This window comes from Meleagris gallopavo, chromosome 1 (assembly GCF_000146605.3).
Source record: "Meleagris gallopavo isolate NT-WF06-2002-E0010 breed Aviagen turkey brand Nicholas breeding stock chromosome 1, Turkey_5.1, whole genome shotgun sequence".
Taxonomy (NCBI): Eukaryota; Metazoa; Chordata; class Aves; order Galliformes; family Phasianidae; genus Meleagris; species Meleagris gallopavo.
In genome coordinates this window covers 124830174-124857468 of record NC_015011.2, presented here as the reverse complement: position 1 = coordinate 124857468, position 27295 = coordinate 124830174, and the positions used below count along the sequence as shown (strand labels likewise).

Sequence of the window (27295 nt, the reverse complement as noted above, 5' to 3'; positions counted from 1 at the left end):
GGCAGGGTTGCCAACCACTACATCAAATACTAGATCAGATTGCCCACGGTCCAACCCTACCTGGCCTTGAACTTTCAGGGACAGGATACCTACAACCTCTCTGGGCAGTCTGTGCCAGCACCTCACCACCCTCAAATACTCCATGTTTAGGTTTCTACAATTACTTTTTTAAAATCCCCAAAAATGTCCATTCTGAAATCATACTTAGTGCTTATAAGCAATGTTTATTGCCAACTGATATTAGCACTGTTTGATCTTTGATTTATTTTTTTTTTAATAGAATTACTCTCTGACAAAGCAACTTGCTTGTCTTTTGAGCAATCTCTTTTCATAAGCTTAGCATCATATAAATTGTTTCCAGCTGTTCTGTGCTATTTGTAGCACCACAAGGCAGTTCCTTGGTGGTAGAACCATGATAGTAACAGTCCAGGACAGCTTGCACCTGCATCAGGAAATGCATCAGGAATATAAGAAGATTGAAAGAATGAGAAAGAACTTGATGGAAACTATAACCCTATGGAAGGCAAACAAAACAGGAACCTGTATGAATAGAAAGAAATTTCAAAGTTAAGAACAAGAGCATAGCATAAAACAAGGAGGCAGAGGAATAGCTGCTCTGTAATCACTGAATTAACCTCTGTGCATTGGGAATAGATGGGATGGATTTTGTTAATTCTCCTGATGAATTCAAGCACAATACCATAAATGAGATAGGATGGCAACCAAAATGGAATCCTGTAAGTAAGAAACCATTACTAACCTCCTTACTAGCTCTAGCTAGGTGCTACATCAACAGAGATGTGTTGAAATATAACTGTGTATATTGCACTCATTCAAAAGTCTTTAAAAAAATCACAGTTACCTCAGTAAACGTCAATGAAAACAAACACACTATATTGCCAGAACCTCACTGACTCTTATGAGACAAAAAAAAAATTAAGATATGAATATCAAGATAAAATGAAGGTCAACCTCTCTGGAAGAAAGAACTAAATCACAAAAAGTGTACTAGCAGATATAATTGTTACTCTTTCCCAGTCTTGGTGATAGAGTTTTTTTTCCACATCGGGTGTATGAACAACCGCACAGACAGAATATTTTCCATGTTTATTTACATGTTCATAAAAATGACTGTGCATTTTAAAGGGTGTAATTTAATTTAAAAAAAAATTAAAACTGCAGGGACTGCAGAAAGATTTCTCGTAATTTCAGAGTGTTATGTTGAGAAGGAGCAATAACTCAGATCTGTACCAAAGTGAGTTATACTCAATGCTGACTGCATCAATTTAGCTCTGCTCCAACATTTTTATTTCTACAAAATAACTGTCACATTTATTTTTAAGTCATGTTTATATACACTTTACAAGGATTGTTTTCAACACCACTGTGAATCGAAGATGTGCTAAGTCTTGTATGTGCAATTATGTCTACTCTCATTTTAAAACAATATGGATCTCCAACCAAATTTCCATGCTACATATTTAGAGACGAGCAGGTCAGGCATGTACAGAGCTCTTCTTGATCTCTAGGTTGAAGTACTAGACAACTTAAACCAACACTACTGCACGACAAAACGGGTAAATAATATAGGAATGAAGCAAGAGCATAGAGAAAAAGCACTAAATGAGGTCAAATATGCCAGACCCCACTCATGGCTGTAGTTAATGCCATCTGGGGGGGGGGAAATAGTACAGTAGATCAGTTCCTACATGTACAGCTGTAAAGATCTGAAAGGATCTCCAGAAAGGGGCTTCCAAAGAGAAGTACCTAAACTATAGCCTGAAGATATCTTGCTACAGTAGGCTGAATACTCTAATCAGATGCTACAGTTTGTTGTTCTGTTTAACATTACAAGATCAAAAAAAAAAAACATTAGTAATGAAAAGCAGTGACATAGCTTCACATATGTGGACTATTAATGGAAAATAATGAGAGAAAAAAATTACACAGACATGAGGGCACAGAATGAGTAATTGCAGCAAAAAAATGCATTTCTGTGGATGGCAGCCAAATCCCTGACTACGGACAGAAACAAAGAAAAATAATTAACTATCCTATCAGTATAAAATGATACAAAAGATGGTACAAAATATATCCAAAACTAAAACGCAGAAGACATACCTTATTTTTGTTTTGCTTACTTTTGCATAATTGGGTGGTTTAGTGCATACTGTTACCAATTCTACCATAGCTAGGAATAGCGAGATGCTGTGTGCAATGAACTACTTTTGACCTGAACCTAATAATGCAGTGTAAAGGAATACAGACGTGGAGTAATAGGAAAAGCCTTGAAGGTGAGGGCATAAGATGATAACAACTGCCCTGGGACTATCAACAACTCAGCAGTTGCTAATAGCGCAAACTGTGATGTGAGTCATAACCCATTTCTGAGATAACAAAAAAGACAGGGACCAAGTCTGTAATATTTATATAACACTATATATGACAAAATTGCAAGGCATAAAGTTAAAAAAAAAAAAAGAAAAGATAATATTGAGCTCAAGTGGACTCAAGCACAAGAAGGAAGAAACCATCAACATCAGCATTATACACCTCCCAGTAAGGAGGAGGAAGAAATCCCTGTAATACTTCTCCAAGTAAATTTCTCAAGGTATCAACAATTCATCACACTCTACTCAGCCTTGTGAAGCTTTACACCATACAGAGCATCAAAGGGTAGATACAAGGAATGTGTGTTTTCTTTCTTTCTTTAATTATTTTTTATCATTTGTTGTTTACAAAAGATTTAATTCTATATCGTTAGTGGATTTTCTTTTGTATTGATTGGGTAATTCAATGTGCTGGTGTTGTCATAAGCACATGAACAATAAATGTTGTGTTTTGCTTCCATGGATAAAACCTTTAATTAGACTAACAATAAGTTCTCAATTTTGCCCACAATACCATGTATATCACAACACCACCAATACTCTGAAAGCAGAGCCTACTGCTGTGTACAAAGAAGGCATCCCCAATTCAATTATTTAGAGGACCAAAACAACCTAGCTCACAGTACCTGGAACTGTGTGAAGGAGTTTCCAGGCAACCACAGATTATTCAGATAATATTTATAGCTGTTTAGAAAAGGTCCATAAAACTTGGATCCCAGTCTGTGTATCCAGCTTCTTAATTCATCCAACCACATTGGAAAGGTTTGCAAATATACAGGGGAAAATGCTGGGTTTAACAGAGTTAAATAGCTGATAATTCAGTATCATTTGAGCGGTCAGGCCATGCCTATAAGCTTTCCTCAATTAAAACTGATTAACATCACAGCCTGTAGATAGCCTGGGGATAAATGTTAGATTCAGTGACAAATTAAAGAGCAACTTTTTACACTGAGGATATACTGGTGTAAAATGTTTTAAACTTAACATTGTGGCTTTTGGCATTAAGTCTACGCTTTCTTAAATCTATGCTATTCACTACTTTTTATAGCTTAATAGCTATATGTCTCACCAGGATTTCTGGTGTTCTTCAGCAATAAATTATACACTGGCTTATCAAACTGATCCACTTTTTGATTTTTTTTATCCCAAAAATTTCAATAAGAAGAATAGTTCCATAATGGACATTTCACAAGGATTACATATATTCACCTGAAAGCAATCATTTCCAAAATATAAGCACATTGTTTTCTTTCTATGGGTACAAACACAGTTTCATAATCTAGTTTGTTTCCTTTTGTCTATATGATTTCATTGTTTGTAAGCAGTGGTAGATTTATATAACTCCATTACCATATACGATAGTAGGATAAGATGGTTTTATTTGTTTACCACCTCTAGTACAGAAAAATGTTCCAGAATAACAGTTTGAAGAACAGTTCAAAGCTCTTAGAGTTTTCCTTAGGCATCTGTGTTGCACATTCTGAAGAAAAATATGCAGACTACATTTTTTTCACTTGTGCAATATTAGGTATAGTTTTTTGTTTGTTTGTTTTTTAGCTCATAGAAAGATCGCTAAGCTTAAGGCTTCTGGTATTGGTTAGAGAATGGCTAACTCTAACATGTACAGGCAATCTATCTCAAAGTTGTTAAGGAAGAGTCACTTTTACAGCAAAGTCCTTGTACCACTTATTCAAAATGTTGCAGAAAAGAAAATGGAGGGAGTTGTTAAAATCCCAGCAGGACGCAGTAGCGGAAAACCTGATTTCGTGGTTGTAAGCCAAGTACATATTGGTGCAGAACTTCTGACAGTCAGTGATTCAACAGCAAATTTAAGCAAGTTTAAGAAGCTTTTTAGGGCTACAGAGGGCTTTGCTCCACTCACTCAGCGCCTGCAAATTTCAACAACTTTTCAGTACATTACAGAAATTAGTCAGAAAATACAACGGCTGGCATCCAAAGGAGTGACAAGACAACCAGAGTCTTTTGTATCTATAGAGATTGAAAACATTTCTTTTTGAATGCACATAAAATCAAAAAGGGCTCTGCAAAACGTGGCCTTCCAAACAAAAACCAGTCAGTTTAAATGAAAACAATGATTTCCCTCCTTTTCCACTATTTCAGTCACAGATTTTAAATGTTTCAACAATGTAAGATACAAGTTGTACAAATTAGGCAAACATACAGTTATATTTCTCCTAGTGAGACTTCCCAACAGTCTGCAGCTGAGTCAATAACAGTATCTCTATACTGAAACCATCAATATCTGATTTGTTTGCTCTTGAGTTTACACCTTCTTTCTTAAAGAAGAAAACAAAATCTTCTGTTGCAGCTCTCTAAAAGCAGGAGAGGACTTTTCCCTGACTCAGCAGTGACTGGCGTGACCCTGAGAGGAGAGAATCCAGAGGCAGAAGGAAGCAAGATTCCTCAGATGCTTTATCAATGCTTTATCAATAACGTAATATCCTATAGTGGCTGAATGAAAGCACTCTACAAGTCTGAAGTTTGTCATATCTGTTTGTTTGAAGTCTCATTATTAGCTTTTCATTAACATAGGCATTTCATAGAATTAGGCTACAGATGAACAGGTACAAGAAAACCGAATAGGAAAGTGTTCTGCATTTTAAGACAGTTAAGTATGTAAATTTATTAGTTAAATTAAAATGTCAATTCCCTCAAATTATTTCAATGATTCCAAGTTCATAATGGAAAAATTGTATGAAGGCTGGGGACTGATAAAGAATTCTATATTCTTTCTAATTCACTCTACCAAATGCAATTAAAAGTTATTAGATTTCTAACACTTAAGCCTCTGTATAAAACATTATTCTAGTAGGAAATTAAACACTGAATTACAATCTACTTTCATTTTTATGCAAAAACTTACTGAACAAATATAACCAAACCACCAGAGTACAAGATGTGCTGTATTTTAGGAAATTTGTTTCCATCCACTGGAGGACCAAAATCCATAGCAACTCACAGCAGTACTACTTCAGTAATGACAAGTAAGTGACAGCAAGCATCAAGACCATGGAATTCAGGAGTCATGAGTGAGATCTCAGTAGAAGTCTGCAGGTTCCATTAAGTGTTAATAGAATTATGTATATGATTTAATAACATTTATTTACTAAACTGATGGATTTACTATGAAAACAGAACAGAGAGAATCTAAATAACACATACAGCCCATGTTTACTTTCAAGACTGCAGCAGAAGATTGGGTAGTGAATTACAAAAACCTGCACAGCCAACTATGTCACTATCTTGCATTTATTTTACTGACCTGAAGTAGAACAAAAAAACACTTTCAGTTACTAGATTTCTTCTAGTACTCCAATTACCTAACAATCTTGAAAGAATATCTTACTAGTAGCACATGCAATCAATGCAATGTGGTCTTTACTGACTGCATGTGGGTTTTCAAAAACACTTAGATTTTGGGTTTATTCAGAAAATCTTATATGGTTCAGTGCTCACTTATCTAAGGCAGAAAAGTAAGAGTGAAAATTGATTTCTTAAATTGCTGGGGGGAACTCTTCAGTTATGCTCTTAGCCACAGTGACTTCAAATGCAAGTGTCTTCAATTTCTGTTTCTTCCTATGCCATAATAACACTGCACTTTTGTGGCTATAATGCATCAGCATACCTTTTAACTTCTGAACAACCAGTATTCTTTACTGAATTATCCATTTCTATCACAGCAAATACTCTGGAAGAGGAAAGCTGCCACCATAGCAGTGTCACTGGTGCCGCTGGCTGAAGCAATGTCCCCTCTCCTAAGCTCATATTGTTCCAGGGCACCACATTTCTGCTGCACAGAAGCACTGTCAGGAAATTTCATAGCCCAAGTCCATAGTGAGGTCCCAGAGTCCCAGAATCCCCCTTGTGTAAGTATTGCTTCGAACTCAGACCCCTGTCTTGGATTGACCCAGCTTGTTTCATCTTCACCTTGCAGGCAATTTGTTTCAGGAATCACACTCAAACAGAAACAAGGGTGAGTCACGTTTAGGTCTCTGCTCTGTGCAGTTACTGCAACATTTACTCAGACAAGTTTATGCACTGAAACCCCATAACAAATACAGGGTAGTACACCATATGTCCTCAGTATTATGAACTTAGAACTATTTTATTAGGCTACAAAACTGCCCTCGAAGTGAACTGACAACTTAATAATCCCACGCACACAAAACTATTTATAATGTCACAAGGAAGCACAGGGCCAGTTGCTGTGCCAGACTGCTCTGCAGAGATGAGGTCTGAGCAGCAGGGACACAGACATCCTGCAGCCTAGGTCCGAGGGCAGTAGCTCAGTCCTTGGAACAAATGTGTTTAACAGCATAGCTGTACTTATTTAAAAACACATTGCTCCAGACACAGTAGCTCACATCCCCCTACTGATGCCAGTAACATCAACACAGGTGTTTCCCTAGGTCCAAGCAGATAGAAGAGCCACCTTTGGCTACTGGTAGCTTACTGAGCCAGTTAATATAGCTGAAGTAGTAGCAACAGGGGTGGAAGGTGTTGTTTCCAACCTGATCACCACTCTGCAGTTAGAATTAGTTCTATATTGTGCATAACCAAAATGTGCATTATAATTCAGCCAATGACTTATTCTTTATGAGTTATTCATCCTTAAATCTGTTGCATCTTTTTGTCACTGGACGTACAGAATGAAGGGATGACAAGAGAAAACATACATTTGAAATTCCATAACTTCCAAACACTCCACAGCCAAAAAAAAAATATCATTAACTTTTCATGTTACAGGCAGGTTTTACAAATGCTCTTCAGTTAAACGTGAGTTTTAATTTTGTTCTATTTTTGGGACATTTCAAGAATGCCCCTATAGGGATTTAGACACATAACTGTATAAAAACCTGCACAGACAGGTCTGGGCACAGAACGTAGTTATTTTTATTTCAACCATATGCAGTGTCTTCTTGGTTTTATTTTGGGAAATGATTTATTTTGATGATACCATAATGGTAACTTGAAGTTATACAAAGAGCTATCTATACTTATGAAATCATGCCAGACTACTTAAATGTTCTTACACAGAGTAATTACTTTCTGATCTCCATAATGAATCTTGGTCATTTATTCAAGCCTACAGTGAAATCACGGTAAGGTCAAATTTGCTCATTCTGTAATGTTTATCCATCTAGTTAATATTGGGAAGTCAGAAAAAAATGAAGTTAAGAGCTCTACCTGCTATTCCTCCTGGTGTGACTGAGATGTAACTGCATTTCAAAAACCTGTTCTGAGAAACTGCTATTCTGATTAACCTGGTGAAATTGTAAGGTCAGGGACTTACAAAAACATGAGTTTTCTGAATAGATTCAGAAAAATGTTACAGTTTAGTTAGCTGGGGTTTTTTGTTTGATTTTTTTTTTTTAATTAAATAGAATAAAACTGTGAAACTTACCAAGATCTAAGTAGACACCTGAAACAAATGAGTTGAGAAAAAACATGAGAATAACACATCCCAGCACAGTAAGGCATTTGACGAGAAGGATTTTGTCTGTTATTTTGTGCTGTAGAGGGGGAAAAGAATTGGATAATTGTGTTAAAGAAGGAACAATTTATTGTGCACATAGTTAAAAAAACAAACAAACAAACAAACAACCGTGTGAAATAGAAAAAGCTGTTCCTGTATTGTATATTCTTCAGCATAAAATACATAAATATTTAAATTGAAATATTTCATGTTTACCTATAGAAAACATGATCATGCAGTAAGAGAGACCCAACATGAAGACAGGAGATAAAACATAGTTGTGGAAGTATAGTTGAAAGGCAATTTTTACTACAGAGGGAACTTCAGGTGCTCTGCAGTTTCCCGAATTTGGACAAAATCACCCTTTATTGCAATTATACTCTGAAAACCTATAACCTAACCTAACCTAAAGGCCAGATTCTTCATACATCACGTACAGCTTTCAAAGACATACCATGCCCCTAATCTTTATGGAGCTCCTGTACCACAGACCAGCTCCTCATGCTCTCATTCTCATACCTAAATTCTTTCCACAGCTGTTGCTTCTCTGCTCTGAAGTCACCTTCACCAGCAACCCAGGGAATCCCTCTATCTCAGTCTGAGATAGATTAAAAGATTTCCAATCTTTTCCACACAGTTAGAACTCTACCAAAGTATAATCAAATCTCACTTCTTTTAAAAGTTCATCATTTATACAATGCTTTGGAAAAGGTCTAAAACCAAACAGAAAATCCAGTTGGTTTTGTTCGGTTTTGGTATGACACATAGGACTGAGAGGTCCCAGCCAAGGATTTGAGCTCCCAATTACAGACCTGTACTCATTAGTGCCAGCAATGTGGAAAGGATGTGATGATTAGACTAATGAAGATGAAATTAATCCTACCGTAGGGTATACATCCTGTCAGGTTCAGCTTCAGCGTAAAGATTTAGGCAGTGTTAATATGTGCACAGCAAAGAAAACAGGATTTATGCAAGTGGTTTATCCCTACTTAAATAACATAGCAGATGTGTTACAGATAGTGTAGTAAATTAGAGTTGGTATTACTCTGTCATCATGCACTGTGGTTATAAACAACCTATTGACACCTTCTGAGACTTTCTGGCCATGGTGGATTAAAATTTTAAGAGAACACTGCTGAATCATTTATTGATCCTTTAAACAACTCTTTTCTAAAGAACACATATAAAATCTAACTCATACAATGTAGTTCAGTACATCCATCCTGCTGAGAAGCCAGCCAGTCTGCCTGCCAGCTTTTCTTCTACCTTGAGACTTACTAAATTTTCACTGGATTCAAGGGATTTTCCTCATAAAAAGGCATAGGTCTACTTACACTTACACTGAGAAGAACTGCCATCTACTTACTTTTTTCTGGAGTTCCTGAATATTTGTTTCCCAGTTTTTATCTTCCTGTGAAATTTGCCTGAAAGAAAATGACACCTGCTTTTTTTCCAGAATGAAATGAGAGCCCTGCCAAACAGTATTGGAATAAATCCCTCTCATCATATCCAGATCACTCTTTCCCCTTTAAGGAGTAACTCATACTAGAGAGGAACCACGGTTGCCTTACATTCAGTAGCAAAATTCCCATGACAATTCACTTAAGACCCCACTTTCCTAATACACACCACCAGTACATAGTTTGGTTCATGAAGATTGCCACAGGCGTGGAAAGAGCAAGCATCCAGAGTATGAACCTGGATATCGGAGCTGGCTATATGTTCCATTCGTAGTTTCAGGAGGTAATGTGCGCCATTCTGTGATAAAGCAAGGGTCATATGCTAACACCAGCAAGTCAGAACACGTGTTACATTTGCATTTTATAATGAAGTTTTAAGATCTGAGTAAGTTACTTCTTTCTGTTATCAGCATAGCCAGCCCTGCAGCAAAAAAAGCCTTGGGGTTTGCAGTTCAGGAGCTCTGTTGTTAATGTTAATGAATTTCTACAACACTGTCAGTGTACTTGTGCTAAAGGAATCCTCTTTTTCAAAACTGAACATACAATTTCTGTATATACTTCAGAATTCTTTTCTTTAAAGTGTTGTGAACACTAATAATGTCGCAATCTTTTAAAAAGACTTTTTATGTCACTCTATTTAAAGTGCACCATATCAGGAAAAAATTATAAGGAAAAATTATCTTATTACTGGAACAGTTTATGCTTGCATTATTTATTGAATTAAGATGTTTATTTGTGAAAATAAGACAATTCACTATCAGAGTACTTATACTGCTATTCTCAAACATCAAATTTCCTGCATTAACAGCTGCTTTTGCTGGAACCTAAGCAAAATAAAGTTAATATTTTGTTAGTCTTAGTTTATAAAAACTTCTCCTATTCTATACATATCTTAATTATGAATATTCTCACGTAACCACTGAAGATTTGATTACTTTAAAAAGTAAATCGCTGTTTTGAAAATTCAGTAGTTCACTGAAGAACATTTGAATTTTTCATCAGGGAAAACATTTTACTACATTGAAGCTATTATTGCAGGAAAAAGCCTAATGATTTATTTGTGATCTTTTAAAACAAAAGCCACCTGAAATTTCTGGGCCATTAAATTTTCGTTTATTCACAATACATTTTCCAGACCTTACACTTTTGTCCTAAAGTACTTGGTGTATCACTGAAGCTGAGCTTCTGTGGTTCTTCGTATCTGCTCAACTCTTTCAACTCTTTGAAAGGGTAGATAATGGCAGGACAAGAGGAAGTGGTTTTAAACTGAGGGAGGGAAGATTTAGGTTGGATGTCAGGGGAAAGTTCTTTACTGAGTGAGTGGTGAGGTGATGGAACAGGCTGCCCATAGAGGTTGTGGATGCCCCATCCCTAGAGGTGTTCAAGGCCAGCTTGGATGGGGCCCTGGGCAGCCTGGTCTAATATTAAATGGGGAGGTTGGCAGCCCTGCCTGTGGCAGGGGGGTTGGAGCTTCATGATCCTTGAGGTCCCTTCCAACCCTGGCCATTCTGTGATTCTGTAATCAAGAATCAGCTGAGAATGTAGGTCTCATGTCAGTGAAGACAGTAGCAAAACTAGAATATTATTCCAACTGTAGACTGGGATGAGCAGGAGCTCCATGTCAGTCCAACAAACTGCCTGTGCCTGCAGCTCATCCTGCCAAGAATGGAAGGAAGGGAGGTGACACATGCCAGCAGCACTCACCTGTGGAATGTCCTGAGCTTCTTCCTCAGGAGCATCTCCAGAGTCAGCACCTTCTGCATCAAGAGGCATTTCACGGCAGTTTCTTCCCTGCTGGCAGGGTTAATGCGCTGAGCAGTCAACCTCCAAACATAGATCTCATGTTTCAGTTCTAAAACAAAGCAAGATAGTTTATCTTATAGCAGATATAGTAGGCATGAAACCAAAGATCCACGAAGTATGTGTAATGTGTCCTAGACTGAAAGCTGTTAAAATGATCAGACTGGTTTCCAAAGAGTTTGCCAGTTTCAGAGTTCTTTTTACCACTTATTTTTCAGAGCTGAAGGGAATGAAAAATTAATAGAAACATTTCAATTTTTTAACTAAAGTGATCTGAAATTCATTTCTCAATTAGTATAAGGTACTGTCTTCAAATATTTGCTTAAGACAACCACAGTCTTTACTGCTAAAATCGTAGCATATTTGCTTTTCATCAGATCATAACTTGCCAACACACATTAGTGTACTGCTAAAATGAAGACCTGAGTGATATCTGATCCCATGTAAGTTTAAACAGACTGATTAATACTTCAGATCAGTCTCCAGAGTGTTGTTTGAGCATGTTTTGATTTATTTTTTGAGTACTATCAAGGTCTTGAAGAATCAACAGATGTTAGAATGGTCATGCCAAAAAATATCCTTTGAATTTTATAGGAGATTCCTAAGGATATGAAAGCTGATTATTCATTCAGAAACTATCTGAACATATACTTCCAAATTAACTAATAGGACACTTTCACAACTTCTTTTTATTTCTTTCCCCTCAAATTTCATATCACTGAAGAAAAAAAGTCAAGAATTCATGGCTTTATATCTTAAGATCCATATTTAGCATGCAAATTACGCTTATCTCAAGAAATTGATGTGGAAGTACTTGTATCACAATACGATCTGTAAGCATTATTTATAAAAAAATAGAGTAAATAATGAGAAATATTTAAATACATTTTGATGTAGGCAGTGATATTAATATTCACTATTGCAAATCCCCAGTTGTTCATGGTATTTAATAACAGAATGAGCACTAAATGTGTTTAATATGCTCTCCACCTTTGTTACCAAGTATTTATAGTGATAATACAGAGCATATCATGTAATAATTAACCATGAGAGGAAAGTAGATGTGACAGAACTCAAACATTTGAAGGAAAAAAGTAAGGATGTTCAGTGCCATCATAACCTTCCTGAGAAGCTGACTAAGATTTTGTACAGTTCACATCCACAGATGAGCACACAGCTTGCAAGCCAACAAAATGGTATTCTTTGCCTTGGCTTTACAACTCAAGGCTGAAATTGTAAACTCATTATGTAAAGCTAAATGACTGTTCCAGATAATTAAACAACCTGTGTTCATTTAAAACATTTCTTATAAAAAAAAGGATTAATACTTAAACCATAGGTATCAGAGCTACAAGATCTACAATTTTCCTTTGTAATTTATTTGGTGATTCTTGTCAGGAGCATAAACTGATGCTACTTCATATTCAAACATGGATACGTCCTGCTTATCCATATGAGATTGTGCAGACACCCTGTCCCGGACATCATTTACATTTTCAGCAACAGCTTGTGACATCCACAAATAAATCAGCAGTGATTTTCTATTCCCTTTCAGGACATAAACAAGAAAGTGATAGAGCTATAATCCACAACCTATCTGCTCCAAGAAAAAAAAAAAAAAATCCTTTTTGAGAATTAAGCTGAATGTGAACTGTGCAAAAAACCTATTTGAAACCTCAGAAATGGTGGAAATTATTCTTTAATAAAATTCAAGAGTAAATTTTAAGTCTCTGAATTTGTAAACACTTTAAATAGCTATTTCTGACAGAAGCAAGTGGCAAAATATCAACTGCTCTTTCCTACAGACAGGCACGTCTAAATGGAGAAATGCTGGAACATGGCTTTCTAGCACAATCTCCTGTGCAACTCCACTAGAAAAAAACTGTTTTTAATTGAAAAGATTTCCTGAACCCTTCATGGTGAAAGAAATACTGTACTACCCCACATGCTACCCTGGATTGGATAAGATAGAATCTTCTGTATGTAATTCAAGCAGATAAAAGGGAGAAAATATCCTCAACAGCTAAATGGTCCTTTCCCTTCTGTTCTTACAATTTTCAAGTCGAATGGACTGTGGCTTTGAACCTGTTTCTGATCATCAGTTCAAGAGAAAGAGTGTGGTTTTATCTTTTCCTCTGGCAAACATGCACAAAGAGTAATTATCCAGTTTGACATTCTGCAACACCTTTTCTGGTTATGGAATCACAGAATAGTTTGGGTTGAAAGTGACCTTAAAGACCTTTGAGTTCCAACCCTTTACCTGCCCCCTGCCATGGGCAGGGCTGTCCCCCACCAGCTCAGGCTGCCCAGGGCCTCCAACCCGGCCTTGAGCACCTCCAGGGATGGGGCACCACAGCTTCTCTGGGCAGCTGTGCCAGTGCTTCACTGCCCTCTGACTGAAGAATTTTCTCCTAACGTCTAATCTAAATCTCCTCTCTTCCAGGTTAAAACCGTTATCGCTCGACCTATTACTGCATACCCTTGTAAAAAGTCTCTCTCTGTTTCTGATCATGATGATGTATGTTTATCATGCTGTAACATTTCCTTCGTCCTTTTCAAGTGAAACGTGACCCAAGGATTTTGCTAATGGAAGAAAGTTGACGTTTTCATCCTTCAACTATATGCAGATCCCCACTGGGTATTTTCATACAGAGAATCTTTATCTCTACTCATTTGAAAAGGGATGCCTAGCATCACATGTATCTGTGCCACAAACAAAAACAGAGCAGAATGACTGGGGTTTCACACTCCTGCACCTGGTCTGAAGTGCTGTGGGGTTAATCTCCAGTTTCAGCAAGGTCGAGCTAATACTTTCTCGTCTGTGTTAAAAAATGTGTGTGTTTTCATGTGGCTTTGATCTTGCCTTTGTGTGCAGCAAGTGCATGCTTGCTTGCTCAGACATTAGTTTTCTAAACATCCCAAGGATGTGAACATCTGACCTGCAGTGAAATTTACTTCAGAGCAACACGACCTTTGAAAATCAGCACAGTTGATACACTTTTTTTTTTTACAGTGTTGACCCTATTACAGTAATTACCTCTAAAGAGGTTTTCTAGGTCATCCCACAGAAAGTTTCTCCTATTTCAGTTTCAGGAACACTTTTATTGTAATAGCCTTTTATGGCAACAGGTGATACATACGTATTAGCAGTAGTTTTTGTTTTGAATGAAATACAATGTAAAATCCTTGAGGTCACTGAGCAATGAACCTTTTCAAAAAACTATGCTTTTATTTAGCCCTCCATCTTGGATCTGCAAAACTGTTTAAGTAGAAACTCATATAGTTGGGGAGCTTCCGACCTTTTATGACATATTGTGTTAGACATGATGGTGTAATACAACTGCAGGGTCTTATCAACCACTTTGAAACTAAGACTAAGGCAGCACAAGGGCAGCATTTGGCTGCTACTGAGTGCAAAAGCCTTGCATCACATTTCCACATCTCTGTAAATCCCATCCACTCAGCAGATGGGATGTGATGGTCATACTATGCCAGAATATTTTGAGGGATTTTATTCAAAAGGATAAGCAAAATTGCAATCCCTATGCTGCCAATCTATTCTGGTTTTGTCATTTAGCATATTTCACCATGGAAAGTACAGACTTGAAGCCCTGGACTGGTTGAATTTAATGAAATATCCACTACAGACCTGAGCTGTGAAATATATAATATTTTCTGCATATTAGAAAGCACACTGTTTCATCAAAATGTGTATTCTTTCTGCATTGCACCAACTAATAGTCAGACTGATTTTCACTTAATCACACATTCCCTCCCACCTGACTGCCAATAACAAAGAAGACATCCTCCAAACTGAGTGTAATTAATTCCCAGTCTCAGAATGTGCAGAGGACAGTGTTATTAATTGAAGATACTCAGAAGAGCATGACCAAACTTGTCAAGATGATAAGAATTATCATAAAATTGCAATTTTTAACTGGCAAGTGCACTAAATATATTATCTGCCTTTTTGAAAGCAAGACAAGTTTGGGCTGTGATTAACAAAATGCAAAGTATGTTCCTCTGAACGTGGGTTTTTTTCTCCAGATGCTCTTCTCGCTTAATATTTTTTCAGCAAAGCAATTATTTTTCTTAGCTAAATTCTTAGAACAGGGATACTTCTGTTTAAACATTAATTGAAAAGGAAATTAAGTATCAGGAATTATAGCTTAATCTAGTAATAGTAATATCTATAACTTAAGGTAAAATTTTTAAATCCCTGATATAGTGTAATTAATCCTTCCAGCATTATTAGAAAGTAAGCCACCGTCAACTCCATTTTAAAAGCACAGGAACTAAGTTAGATAGGTGAAGCCTGTATATAAAGAATTTGCCTCAAGAGACATTCCAGCTCAACAACTGATGCCTCTTTCCTAGAGGCAATGTCTCTTTATAGGAGACAAGCATATGCTCTAATTCTGAAAAGAAAAAGTCCATAATGTCCTTGTCTTTATTTCTTTGAGTTGGTCAGTTTATTGGTCATGTGGATATAGGTAAGCAGAGCCACAAATGTTGCAGGGTCTTCAAAACTGCAACAAAATACACTTTGTCTGATTCAGCTAAATAATTGCAAAGGAATGCAAGAAAACTGTACAGTGCTGCATAAAGCAATACAGAGCATTTATATCCATCAGCTGTTGGATTGCTGGGGTCTCATTTGGTCACCAAGACACCTAGGACATGTTCAGATCCTTTGCACAGCACCGCAGCTGTGGCAAGAGAAATACAGGAGACCCTTATCCCTGCAGCAAAGCAGCATAAGCCCAGGCAGAAAACTGCACGGCATCTTAGATGGTGTCACACACGAAAGTCACCTCCCAGAGGTTTACCTCTGGGCAAGCTGGGGCAGACAGAATCAGCCATGGGATTTAGACTGCTCAGAAAGCCAAAGAAACAGCAAGTATCCTTCTCATTAAAAATTTAACCAGAAACTTTCCTCATTGGTCTTTGGACTGCATCAAAAGAGGGCTGACCAGTGGGGTAAGGGAAGTGATTGTTCCCCTCTACTCTGCTCTCATGAGGCCCCATGTGCAGTACTGTGTCCAGGCCTGGGACCCCCAGCACAAGGACATGGAGTTGTTGGAGCGGGTCTACAGAAGGGCCACAAGGTGATCGGAGGGCTGGATCACCTCTCCTATGAAGAAAGGCTGAGGCAGCTTGGGCATGTTCAGCTTGGAGAAGAGAAAGCTCTGGGATGACCTCATTGCTGTCTTCCAGTACTTCAGGAGAGCTTACAAGCAAAAGGCAAACAGACTTTTTACACAGTCTGATAGTGATAGGACAAAGAGGAATTACTTGAAATTAAAAGAGAGGAGATTTAGACTAGGTGTTAGGATGAAATTCTTTGCATTTCCAACCTAATCCATTCCATTCTATGATTCTCTGATTAGTCAATGTTTTCCATTAAGGTACACGCACAAAAATCTATTTAACTAACTCCTCTGCTCAGAAGTGAATAGATACCCTCCAACCATAAAATGAATTGCAGCAAACCAAACAGCTACTGAGGTTATTTCAATAGCAGCGGTGGTGAAAAAGAGATGTAAAAAAAGGGAAAAAAAGAGAGGGGGGGAAAAAAAAAACAAAACAGTTCTACAAGCAAAAACTGAAAGACGAGTTTCACACCATCCTGAAAAAAGCCTCAAGAGGACACCTCTGAAAACCCAAAAGTTAGAAAAAACAGTCTAAGGGCAATCTAAGGGCAAAATGAAGAGAAAAAGAAGCTCACTTCAGATTTACTGTACCCTTTAGCAACTGGTTGAATATAAAAAAAGGTGACTAATAAGTTCAGCTCATTTTGAGAAATAAAACTGATAAGAATAATCTAAAAAATATGTAATTGCACTTTTTTTTTTTATGAAAAATCATCAGAGTGAAATTCTTTGCAGCAAACAGATATGGAACATGTGTTAAATTAACCTCAATTGGTCCCTTAATATGTGTGTACCAGGAAGATCTGAGGACCAAAGTGAAAACTGCCACTACTCTGCCAAAACACTGCTAAAGATTGCCCAGCGTATATCTCTACAATTGTTCCATAGTTGCAGTATGAGCACACAAAGACCTAGGGGAACAAGTGCTGCAAAAAAACCTGAAGGTTCCTAAGAATTTACCTCTCATTTGTAACTTGACTTTACTGACTCCACCTATGAAGAATGTATGTAATAAAATTGTAAAGTGCTCCTCTATTCTTTCCAAATATCACCGTACTATACTTTCTTTCTGAATAAGACAGGTATAGTCATATTACAGCAGCCTTTTTATGCTGGCAGCATTATCAATGCATTCAGAAAATAATATGAATTTAAGATACTTCCCTTACTCTGCAATGTCAGAATAGTTGATATATCACTTGAAAACAGGGAAAGAGAGATCAACAGTTTCCTCTTTCTGAGAGGGATAATCCATCAATTCTAAAGCAGCAGAAAGGACGTATAGAAAGATTTTAAACATAAAACGTTTGTAAATGTTTAAAAAGTTGGGATCCATGTAAAGTAAATAACTATAATTATTTTTATTCCTGGTTATTAGGAACGTATTGAAGGTGAAAGTAATAAAAGACCAATATTTTTTCAACATTTCCAAACATAAAGCCATGACTCTTATGTATTCAGCTACATCTGACCAAAAAGGAGCTGCAGGTCCACAGCGAGCATAAGACTATCTAGTTTCTTCAAAGCTGAAAGTCCTACTGTTGTTTAAAATGAAAGTATAAGAAAGTTATGATCTTAGATTCCAAGACAATATCTAAGAAAGCAACATTTTTTACTCAAGCCATACACTACTAACTATTCATTTTCAATGTACAAACTGGATTGCAGAGAAGAAATAAAACAAGTTTTCCCATTTTACGCTGTTCAAGATTTAGAAATGCTTCCTGTCACTGGGATCCGAGAAAGCAATTCGAGCTCAAAATATGTGTGTTGCCTATAACATCAAATAGGACAAAGTTTAGAGTATTCATGTATCCTTCACATCAAATCACTCTTTTTCTGTTCTGAAACTCAAAGTTATATACCAATATGCACAAAGACATGCTGATCTCTCTCTTCTGTGATATGCTTTTTTAGCAGAAAACTGTACTGTAGGCATGAGAAACATTTCCCAATATGAGTTTAATCATAACTGATTGTAAAAGAAGTTTACAAGAAGTTGTGCTGAATTTAGCATTTTGGTGAGGACAGCTAATTGCAATGTGCACTGCTCAACTGCCAATTAGATTTAGCTTGGAGCCAAAAGCTTGAAAACATCTTGAAATACTCCTTTCATTGGACATTATTCTCTGCAAATTTGCCAGTTGGATCTGTCACCTGAACCTCCATAACCTGTATTTATTTACTTTTGTATTCTAAGTCAGGCAAACCCACTGCTTTTCAACAGCTCTGTTAAACACCAGTAATACTTCACTGGCAGTTAGTAAAGCACCTGCATTACACAGGACAGAGATATATTGATGTATTTCATCCAGCTATATACATGACCTACCTCTCACTGATTCTAGTATGCAACAGTTCCTACTATTACCAAATAAATTAATAACATTATTAACTAAAACAAGACTCAATTCTGAAGCAAAGTGGCACACAAAGCTGTAATGATGCTCCATGACACCCTGGGTCACCGCTCTGCTCTTGCCTTGTCCTTGAAACCCTGGACATAGTTATTATTCTATACAGGTTTTTTTTTTTTTTTTCCCCCAATTGAAAATGTCTGAAATAGTAGTGGGTTTGTCCAACAGATTATCATTATAGTAGTTCACCACCAATGTTAATCCTAAAGGTTGTACAGCATGGTGTAGGCCCAGCATGAAGGCAACAGTGTTAGAGGATGCAGAGCTAGCCAGGTAGCAGTGGGGGGACATGCAGCATTCAGGAATCCAAACCTTTGGTAATCTTCTAACAGCTGTCTCTGGGAGTGGCCCCTACAGTGAGCTGGAGCTTCGAGAGAGAGAAAACATACGAACACTCCAAAACCAAGCAAAATACAAAATTTTAACCTACATCAATTTGATGCAATTGATGCAACTAAATCATTTTTAAAATTTCATTTTTTTCAGCACTTTTAGGTGCCTACTGACAAACTATGACAGATAAACTATGCCTCCGGGCCAGAAGTAAACTATGAATCTATTTGAAAGATCATATCAAAGGTATTATAGCTTGAGGGTGTTTAGCTGGCCTAGGACCAACCTACATCCAGATGGAAACCCAGGCAAGTCTCATAGCACAGAGAGGAAAGGAAACTTCAATACTTCCTCCAGCAGCAAGCAAGACACCTTATGCCATAAGAATGTAACAAAGTTTCCAACCCTTAACCCACACCACCTGTCCTGGAGGCATCTCAGAACTCCGAAAGGCAGGGGCGTTCACATCAACAGAACAATAATCACAGTTTTATACCTGTTTTTTTTCCCTCTTACTTTCCCTTTTTTTCCCGTTAGAGAAGCAGCTGCAAAGCTCCACGTGGTAGAAGAAACAGATTTGCTCACTCATCTGGTTAGCAAATTTCATGTAGAGGAAAACAGTATCATTGTTTTTTTGTTGTTTTTTTTCCCCCCCACACATGAAGAACTTTACATGACTGTGATTAATTAGAATATTTCTTCTGTTGTAGGCATTACATACGATCCTACTACCATAACACTATTTTCCCAGCAGATACAGACAGATGTAGCTGATGCTACATTTAAAGGATAATGTGCTCCCTACTGTCATCATCCCTCCTGCTTCAACAAGCGCATTTCTCTTTCAGCAAGCAAAATGGTCAGGAACACAAGCAAGAAACACACTGGTGCCAAATCAGTCACTGCACTAAGAGAAAGCTCATATTCTTTAGTAAAAATGGTGATGCAATACTGTCACCAGATTACATGTCACCCACTGCCCAGACACTTTAGTCCACAGCTCCACATCATGATAGCTGAAACAGAGCAGTGTATTGTCATGCTTCCAAGGGACTAAATAGCACATGGTAGCACTACTGGGAAACAGTATACATATTCCTTTTAAACTTCAGCTTACTACCCTAGTTCTAGCATCTCCTCCAATATCATAGAACAAAATGAAGTTCTATGAACTGAAAGTCACACTCAAAAAAGTCCTCACAGTAGCTCAGAATTTGCTTATGCCTTTCATGGCTGAGTTTCTCAGACCTGTTTTTTCTTTTGTAATGTGCTATGCTTCAAGCCACTGCAGGTAAATGGTATTTCTGGGGAAGAAATGTATGCTTTTCTTCTCTACAAGTGCTAAAACTCAGTTTAAAAGCCACTAATTTAAAGACACTGGTAACCTACAGCATTGAAATCAATATATCACTTTATCATCGGAATAACAGTATTATTTGTTCTTAAAATTAGTACTTATCTGACCTCAATAGGCTACAGAAACATCAGAAAAAGCCCAAGGAACATAGCAGGTTGAAACAATCTTGGGACAATAATATGCCAGGTAAGTCTCATATATCTTGCTTAATTGCTAATCAGGGACAGGACAAGGGAAGGCAGATATTTAGCTGATTAGAACAGCTGTTTCAAACAAGCCATTTTGAGTTATCACAGAATCATTACCACCTGAGATGGAAGAACCCCTGAAAGCACCTTGGAACACATTATGCTCCTTCTGGAAATCTAAATTGCTCCAGCTACCTCCTAATGAAGTCTGGGTTTGTTGCTTTCTCTTTCCATTTCACATAAAATTTCAATAGAAAGAGTACTGCTTTAGTATTTACTCTAATTGAGCAGCTACTGATTAGCTTTGCAGTAAAAATGGAGTTGCTGATTATGGCAAAGGACGCATGGTACACCAATTATAAGACTGCTACATCTGAACATACAAAGATGCAAGTAACCATGATTACCAGGAGATTAATTGAGGGAAATATGATAGTCCCTAAAAAGTGTACGATGTTTCACTTGCAAAAATATGCCAGTGAAAAAATTGTACTACTCAAGGTAATCCAACAGTGATTTTGTATGTTTGATTTCTTAAAATAATTAAAGCTTAAAATGTTATAGATGAAAGAAAATATGCATCTATTTTCTAAAATGTATGTCCACAAAATAATGCTGCTATGTCCGAAGAAAATAGTTAATATTTGACAAAATGAATTTTCTGACTGTGTAGAAAATACTTATTTCAGGACACCTTGTAAGCTTTATGTTTAAAGATAACCTAGATATATAATAACTCCAATTATTCAAGGAAATGTCCATGAAGCTATCGCTTTTATAAGAAAATAAGAAATGAATAAAAGCAAATTGATTTTTTTTAATAAAAAAATGTGGGGAGTTACAACAAAAAATATGCTGAGTACTAAAGATTTTCATAAAAAGCTTCCAAGCAAGAAAGAAAAATAAGAATTTGTTTATAATGATGCATAATTACAAGCAGATTTATTAGGGTGTTGCAAGGTTTCCTTTCATCTCCAGGAAAAAAGATTATTCCTTTCCCAGATCTCTATTGCCTCTCTTCTCTGCTCTCATGAGACCACAGCTGGAGTACTGAATTCAGTTCTGGGGCACCCAACACAAGATGGACATGGAGCTGTTGGAGCAGACTGTCATTTTTATCTCCTTAGTAAAATCTTACTCATAAAGCTAGTTTACTCTGAGACAAGGCAACTTGCTGTGAGTGGTACTTACCTTGCCTAAACCTATCATGAAGCTCTCTACCTTAAACTCTCTTTATACTCAAAAAAGAGAATTAAATCTTCAGGGGATGTAATATATCTGTTCTATTGTAGATAGCTACATTATTCTTTAGAAAGGATTGTCTTCTTCCCTGGGTTACAAATGGAGTTATACCAACTATGCCAGTGAAAAACCAACAGTCCTGCAAAAGAAGCAGCTATATTCAGCTATCTTTGTATAAACCCACTAAGAAATCATACTTTGTGAATTATCTTTCACCACATAAAGAAACTGTGGACATTTGGGGATTATTATTAAGTTCACTTTTCAAACGCAAGCCTGAGATTAATGGCTAAAAAACGTAAGGATCACGAAATAGCAAGGCATGAAAGCACAGACATAAGGGACTGACATACCCAACAGCTATTGAAAATGCCAGTGAAATCAGATTGATCGAGACTTTTTGAAACAACTTAAGTGAGCAATATAAAGAAGAGACACATTTAATCATTCTAAATTACAGAGATGATAGAGCAGATAAAGTTAAGGTTGGGAAAAGTTGAAAAAATTATTCTACTCTTGAAGAAACAACCTTCACTGACTGCAAACCAGGAAAAGATTGATGAAAAAATCCAGTGGGAGAAAACCAACAGTGAGAGGATAGCATCAGTGCGCTATGGCTGTCATAAGGGAAATCTGGCATATTTCTGAAGTTAAGCTGTAAACTCAGCGCCTTGAGTATACAGTACTTATTGTGAGAAAGAATACCTTGGTTTTCAAGCTTTTGGTTTTAAATGATGAAAGATATCCCCTAAATTTTGGAATATATTTAATAATTTGTGTCAACACCTCAAGTTTAGTAAAAGAAAAATAAATCCATTTCTAGAAGCCAGAAAATATCATGATTAAAATTACAATTATTAGTAAAAGTAGATATTGAGAGTTTGAAGGAAAATGGGCATTTCCTTCTGAAGACACCGTAGAAGGCAGTGGTCAGTTCCTGTTTGAAACATATTCTTATTCAAAGTAATGCTTATAAAACATTTTAATGCTCACACTTACCAACGATTTCACTTGGTTCCTTATTATACAGTTTTTTGTTCCAGTAAAGAAGTCCAAGAAAAGGAAAGGAGACCAGAACAACGAGGCAGATTCCAATAAACATATGTCCTGTGAAGGCTGCAAAATCCAATCCCTGGAAATAAAATTGAAAACCCAAATTAAAAATCAGTTACTTTCCTATAATACCTACAGGGAAAAGTATTCAATTGTATACACTTTAGAAATCAACAATAAATAGAAAGCAATAAAGTTCCCTGTACAGTACGCACTGCATTTCATCTATTTCAAGGAAACTAGCTACATTAAAATTTAATTCAGAGAGCTCAAAAATAACATTACAAGTTATTCTGATGTACATTTAGGCTACCTAAAACAGATGAAAAAAAATCACTAACATCACTTAAATCACTCTAAATTCATTTTAAATCATATTGAATCATAGGAATAGTTAAATTTTAATGGCCAACTTTTTGACCTAAACAGATAACAAATGTACTTTACAATAACCCTATTAGAAGCAGGATTTCACAAAAAGTCCCTAATATTCTTTCACAATAAAATTAGTGTATCTCAACAGCATGGCTATATTTCTTCAGGCATAAGAAATAAATATGTTTATTTAAATTTTGCAGAATAAATCCCTTTAATTATGAGTTTCTCAAAAAAGTAAACATATAATACATTAAAAAGTTACTGTTTTAAACTATAAAAATCAATATTAACCACTTCCCTTAAAATTTTGAAGTTAGCCACATTTTGAATAGGACATTGGACTAGAGGACTTCTTGGCCCTTTCAACTGAGTTATTCCACAATTTTGTGATACATCCACTGAAGCCTAGTACCAAGGTTAGCTTTTGGGATGGAATTTTTTTACCTAGTCAGGACTAGCTTCCCAAAAACTAGTTATTCATGATGCTTGGAGAGAGATCATGTCCAAGTACAGGTAGCAAAGGAATCTTATTTTCGCAGAACATTTGTCTGAAATGATGACCCCGTCAGAGCATCTCATTGACACTTGGAAGGAAGCATGACCCTGGACAGCTCAGATTGTCCAAACTGAATTTTCAGATCATTTACTGATTTCCTAGGGCCTCTGGAAAGTAATGGGATCTCCCTGTTCCCTGTCCCTATGTTTGTACAAGAGTGGCTTGTATTGTATCAAATACTTGTGTACTACACATAGACCCTTCTGTAATGCCAATACAAATCAAAAACAGCTTCCCATGAAGCACAACTTAATATTACCTTCCGTGTGTTAAGACAACTAGGGACTTACTCTCTTAAATCTGGGTTCTATATTGCTTCCAAGTGAAATAATGCACAGAAATATTCCAGCATAAAATATTTCAGTTTAAAACCCACAAAACTAATTTCTCATGGAAAGGAGAATCACATCATTCTCACAGACAAACAGAAACAATGAGGTTAATAAGAAGGTTTGACTGATAGTTGAAAGGAATTGAAATGTGATAGAGGTCACAAACTTAAAAGTCAGAATTAACACAGTTGATGACATAAAAGCTGACACAAATGAGTCTTTAAGAGTGATTTGCAGAACCAACACAAGAAAAAAATGTCAACCTAATTTTTGACACTGGGAGCTTTTAACTTTTTAAAGAGTGTCTGCTCTGAGATTCAGAATTTTGTTGAACTTCATAATATCACTACATTGATTTTTGTTGTATCTGAGGCCTTTGAAAAACAAGAAAAAATGATGCTCTGCTTTGATTGCAAAACAGCCTTCCAATTCAGCTGAAACAAATCATTTTGTGACATGGAAAACATTTATTTCAGGAAAGAATTTACACAGAGATATTGCTCATGATAGCACAAAGATGGATCCAATTATCTTCCTGTATCTCCTAGCTTTCCTCCTCATTTCCTACTTCCAATGATGCTCAGGAGTCTGTATATGAAAATGAAACCTGATGGTCACTAGCACCTTGTAAAACTTGTACCCTGTACACAAGGAGGAGTGCCACCAAGTATAATTCTTTTTGCTCCTCATATCAAAAGGGCTCATGGGGGAAACCAGTTTTTTGCACATTCTGATGCTTGGGGCTGGGTGCTTAGCACGAGTACATAGAATATGTTTCCAGTACACAGAATATGTTTTTGTGACCACAGCAGGTAGATTTCACACATTGCCAAATAATTAGCAGCTAACTGGCAGCTTCTTGGAGAACTTTTAGAGATCATTTCTATCTTCTGAAAAGGAAAATAGAGAATAGGAAAGGGAATGGGATGAAGAGGAAGGAGATTATCAAAACCACATTCTTGGGATGGAGTGATGTATTGCAGTGTTATTATGACAGAGAACCCATCACAAAGAGACTCCTGGGCTCCCTGCTACCCTGCTACAAAGGATTTATGTTGTACTTCAGATAGAAAGGACATAGAAAAGGATCCCAAGACTGTGGCATACTTCATCAGTGCCTCTTGCTCCCTCTCTAGTAAGGGCATGCAACATCTACACAGAGCAAATATTCATGCTCCATGTGTTTTTTGTACCTCCTGAGTTCTCTGCACTGCTGGGACTAGGGTTCAGCATTTATAAAAATACTTTAAAGTGCTCCACGTTTGCTGCATACAACAAAATGTCATTTTCATAAAGATTTTCTGCACAATAGACTGAAATAGAATTGACATGCACAATAGGCAAGAAATACTTTCTTCTAGGGGATTTCAATCCATCAGATAAATACAATGCATGCCTCAAATGTCCCTTACTTGAGGCTATGCTGATTGTGTTAAATTTCTCCTGTTCTCCAGACGACAATGAAAATCTAAAGATTTCATTTTAACAAAACAACAACCTAAAGGTTCCATTGCCTACAGACTCAAAGCTGAAATACTGGGCATCTTTCTGTGCTTTATGGTTTTAAATACAAAGTCAAATATATCAATTTCACTCAAGGAGGAAGCATCATTCTGTTTTCCTTAAACACTAGCTTTCTTTCATCCTGGTCTATTGTGGTTGTTTGTCCAAGGGTGTGTGGGAGGTTGGGGGTTGACTGTTTTTGGAGGTGTGAAATCAAATTCTAGTAATTCAGATACTGCCAGAACAATGAAGCCATTTCAGAGCAAAGAGAAAACAAAAATTATTGCTAGGTGCAGTAATTCAGAGGTCAGCAAATGCTGGGCTTCTACTCAGAGTGCCCTTCATTAAATTTTTTAAAGCCAATACAATGAGGAAGAGTGAGAGTGATTTATTATTTCTACACTGGCTTAAACATTCCTTCCAGTCGAGTGACTGAGATTTATGTTGTCTCAGGAGGAGCTGCTCATGATGTTGCTGAGACAGAAATCACTGATGGTCTAACACAGTTACATAAAGGTACTGCTTATCTGAGATATTGATGAGCACCCTTTTTTGTCTTGCACTGTACTCTTTAATAATCACTACATGCAGAGATGGGAAAAAAATCTGAAATCTGCCATAAAGCTATACATTTTATTTCATGTACCTTACTTAGGGTTTCATCTTTCTTGAGAAAAGGAATCAATGAAACATTGACAGAAAGAACAGGCAATTTACAAAATGATTAAAAGTTTTACCAAGTTTGTATCCAGCAAACTCAATAAGAATAGCCTGATAAGCTATGGGAATCCATTTCACAATCTGTCAGTGCCTGAAATACATTAACAGAGTCATACATAGGATTTTCTCTCTTCTATTGGTCAGAATTATCTACTTCTATTCATAGATTTTTGGCACCACAATTTGCCTTGAAATACAACCAACTAATATTGCAGCATGCTAAGTTTCAGCACAAAGACTAAAAATTTAATTTAATGCAGGACAAGTGATCCTGATGTCTGCCCATTTTCTGGGGAATTCATGTCAAATGGCAAGAATAAGTTTGAGTCGAATGCTGAATGTCCAAAATCTTTTGAAAACATCAGATAAACAGCACAAGCTTTATCACACTTCATACCAACACTATAAATAGCCAGAGTCCTGTAAGAGAATATAATCCAGTTGTTAGCATAAGCTAAAATTGTCCTTGCTCTTATCATTATCACGTTCAGATATATTAAAGCTTGATACACTAGTAGACACCATTTTCCTATGGAAACCTCTTCACAATTCATTCTCTTAAGATTCTGTAATCACATCCTAAGCTTAGAGCCCAAGTAATTTCCAACTTCAAAGGTATGATTGCAGATACTTGGGAAATTCCCAAAAACAAAGGAAACATTTCTGAAAGCAATGAATGGTTCAAACTGATTTGTGCCATGCTATGTGCATAGAATGGAATTCCCAAAGTTTGAAGCACGTATCTCTTCAAGATAAAAATATAATTTTTGTTCTTAAAGTCTGAAAGAGGAAAAAACAATTGCAATTTTCTGCAGGAAACAGGAATAGGCCCTTCAAACAATATTGCATGAAATATTTCCAAAGTGTCACTAAAATAAACAATTGCATTCAAGAATTTTTATCCCTGAAACACTCA

At 36.7% G+C, this 27295-nt stretch overlaps 1 protein-coding gene across 1 annotated transcript in view; it reads right to left on the bottom strand.

Moving 5' to 3' along the window:
* LOC100550272 (P protein) overlaps positions 1–27295 on the bottom strand; it is an 85461-nt gene that overhangs the window by 28595 nt on the left and 29571 nt on the right. The window contains exons 3-6 of the mRNA XM_031557309.1: positions 22837–22969; positions 11052–11199; positions 9254–9311; positions 7816–7924 (exon numbers count right to left, since the gene is read on the bottom strand). Coding sequence (XP_031413169.1) covers positions 7816–7924; positions 9254–9311; positions 11052–11199; positions 22837–22969 — 448 coding nt within the window. The remainder of the gene's footprint in view (positions 1–7815; positions 7925–9253; positions 9312–11051; positions 11200–22836; positions 22970–27295) is intronic.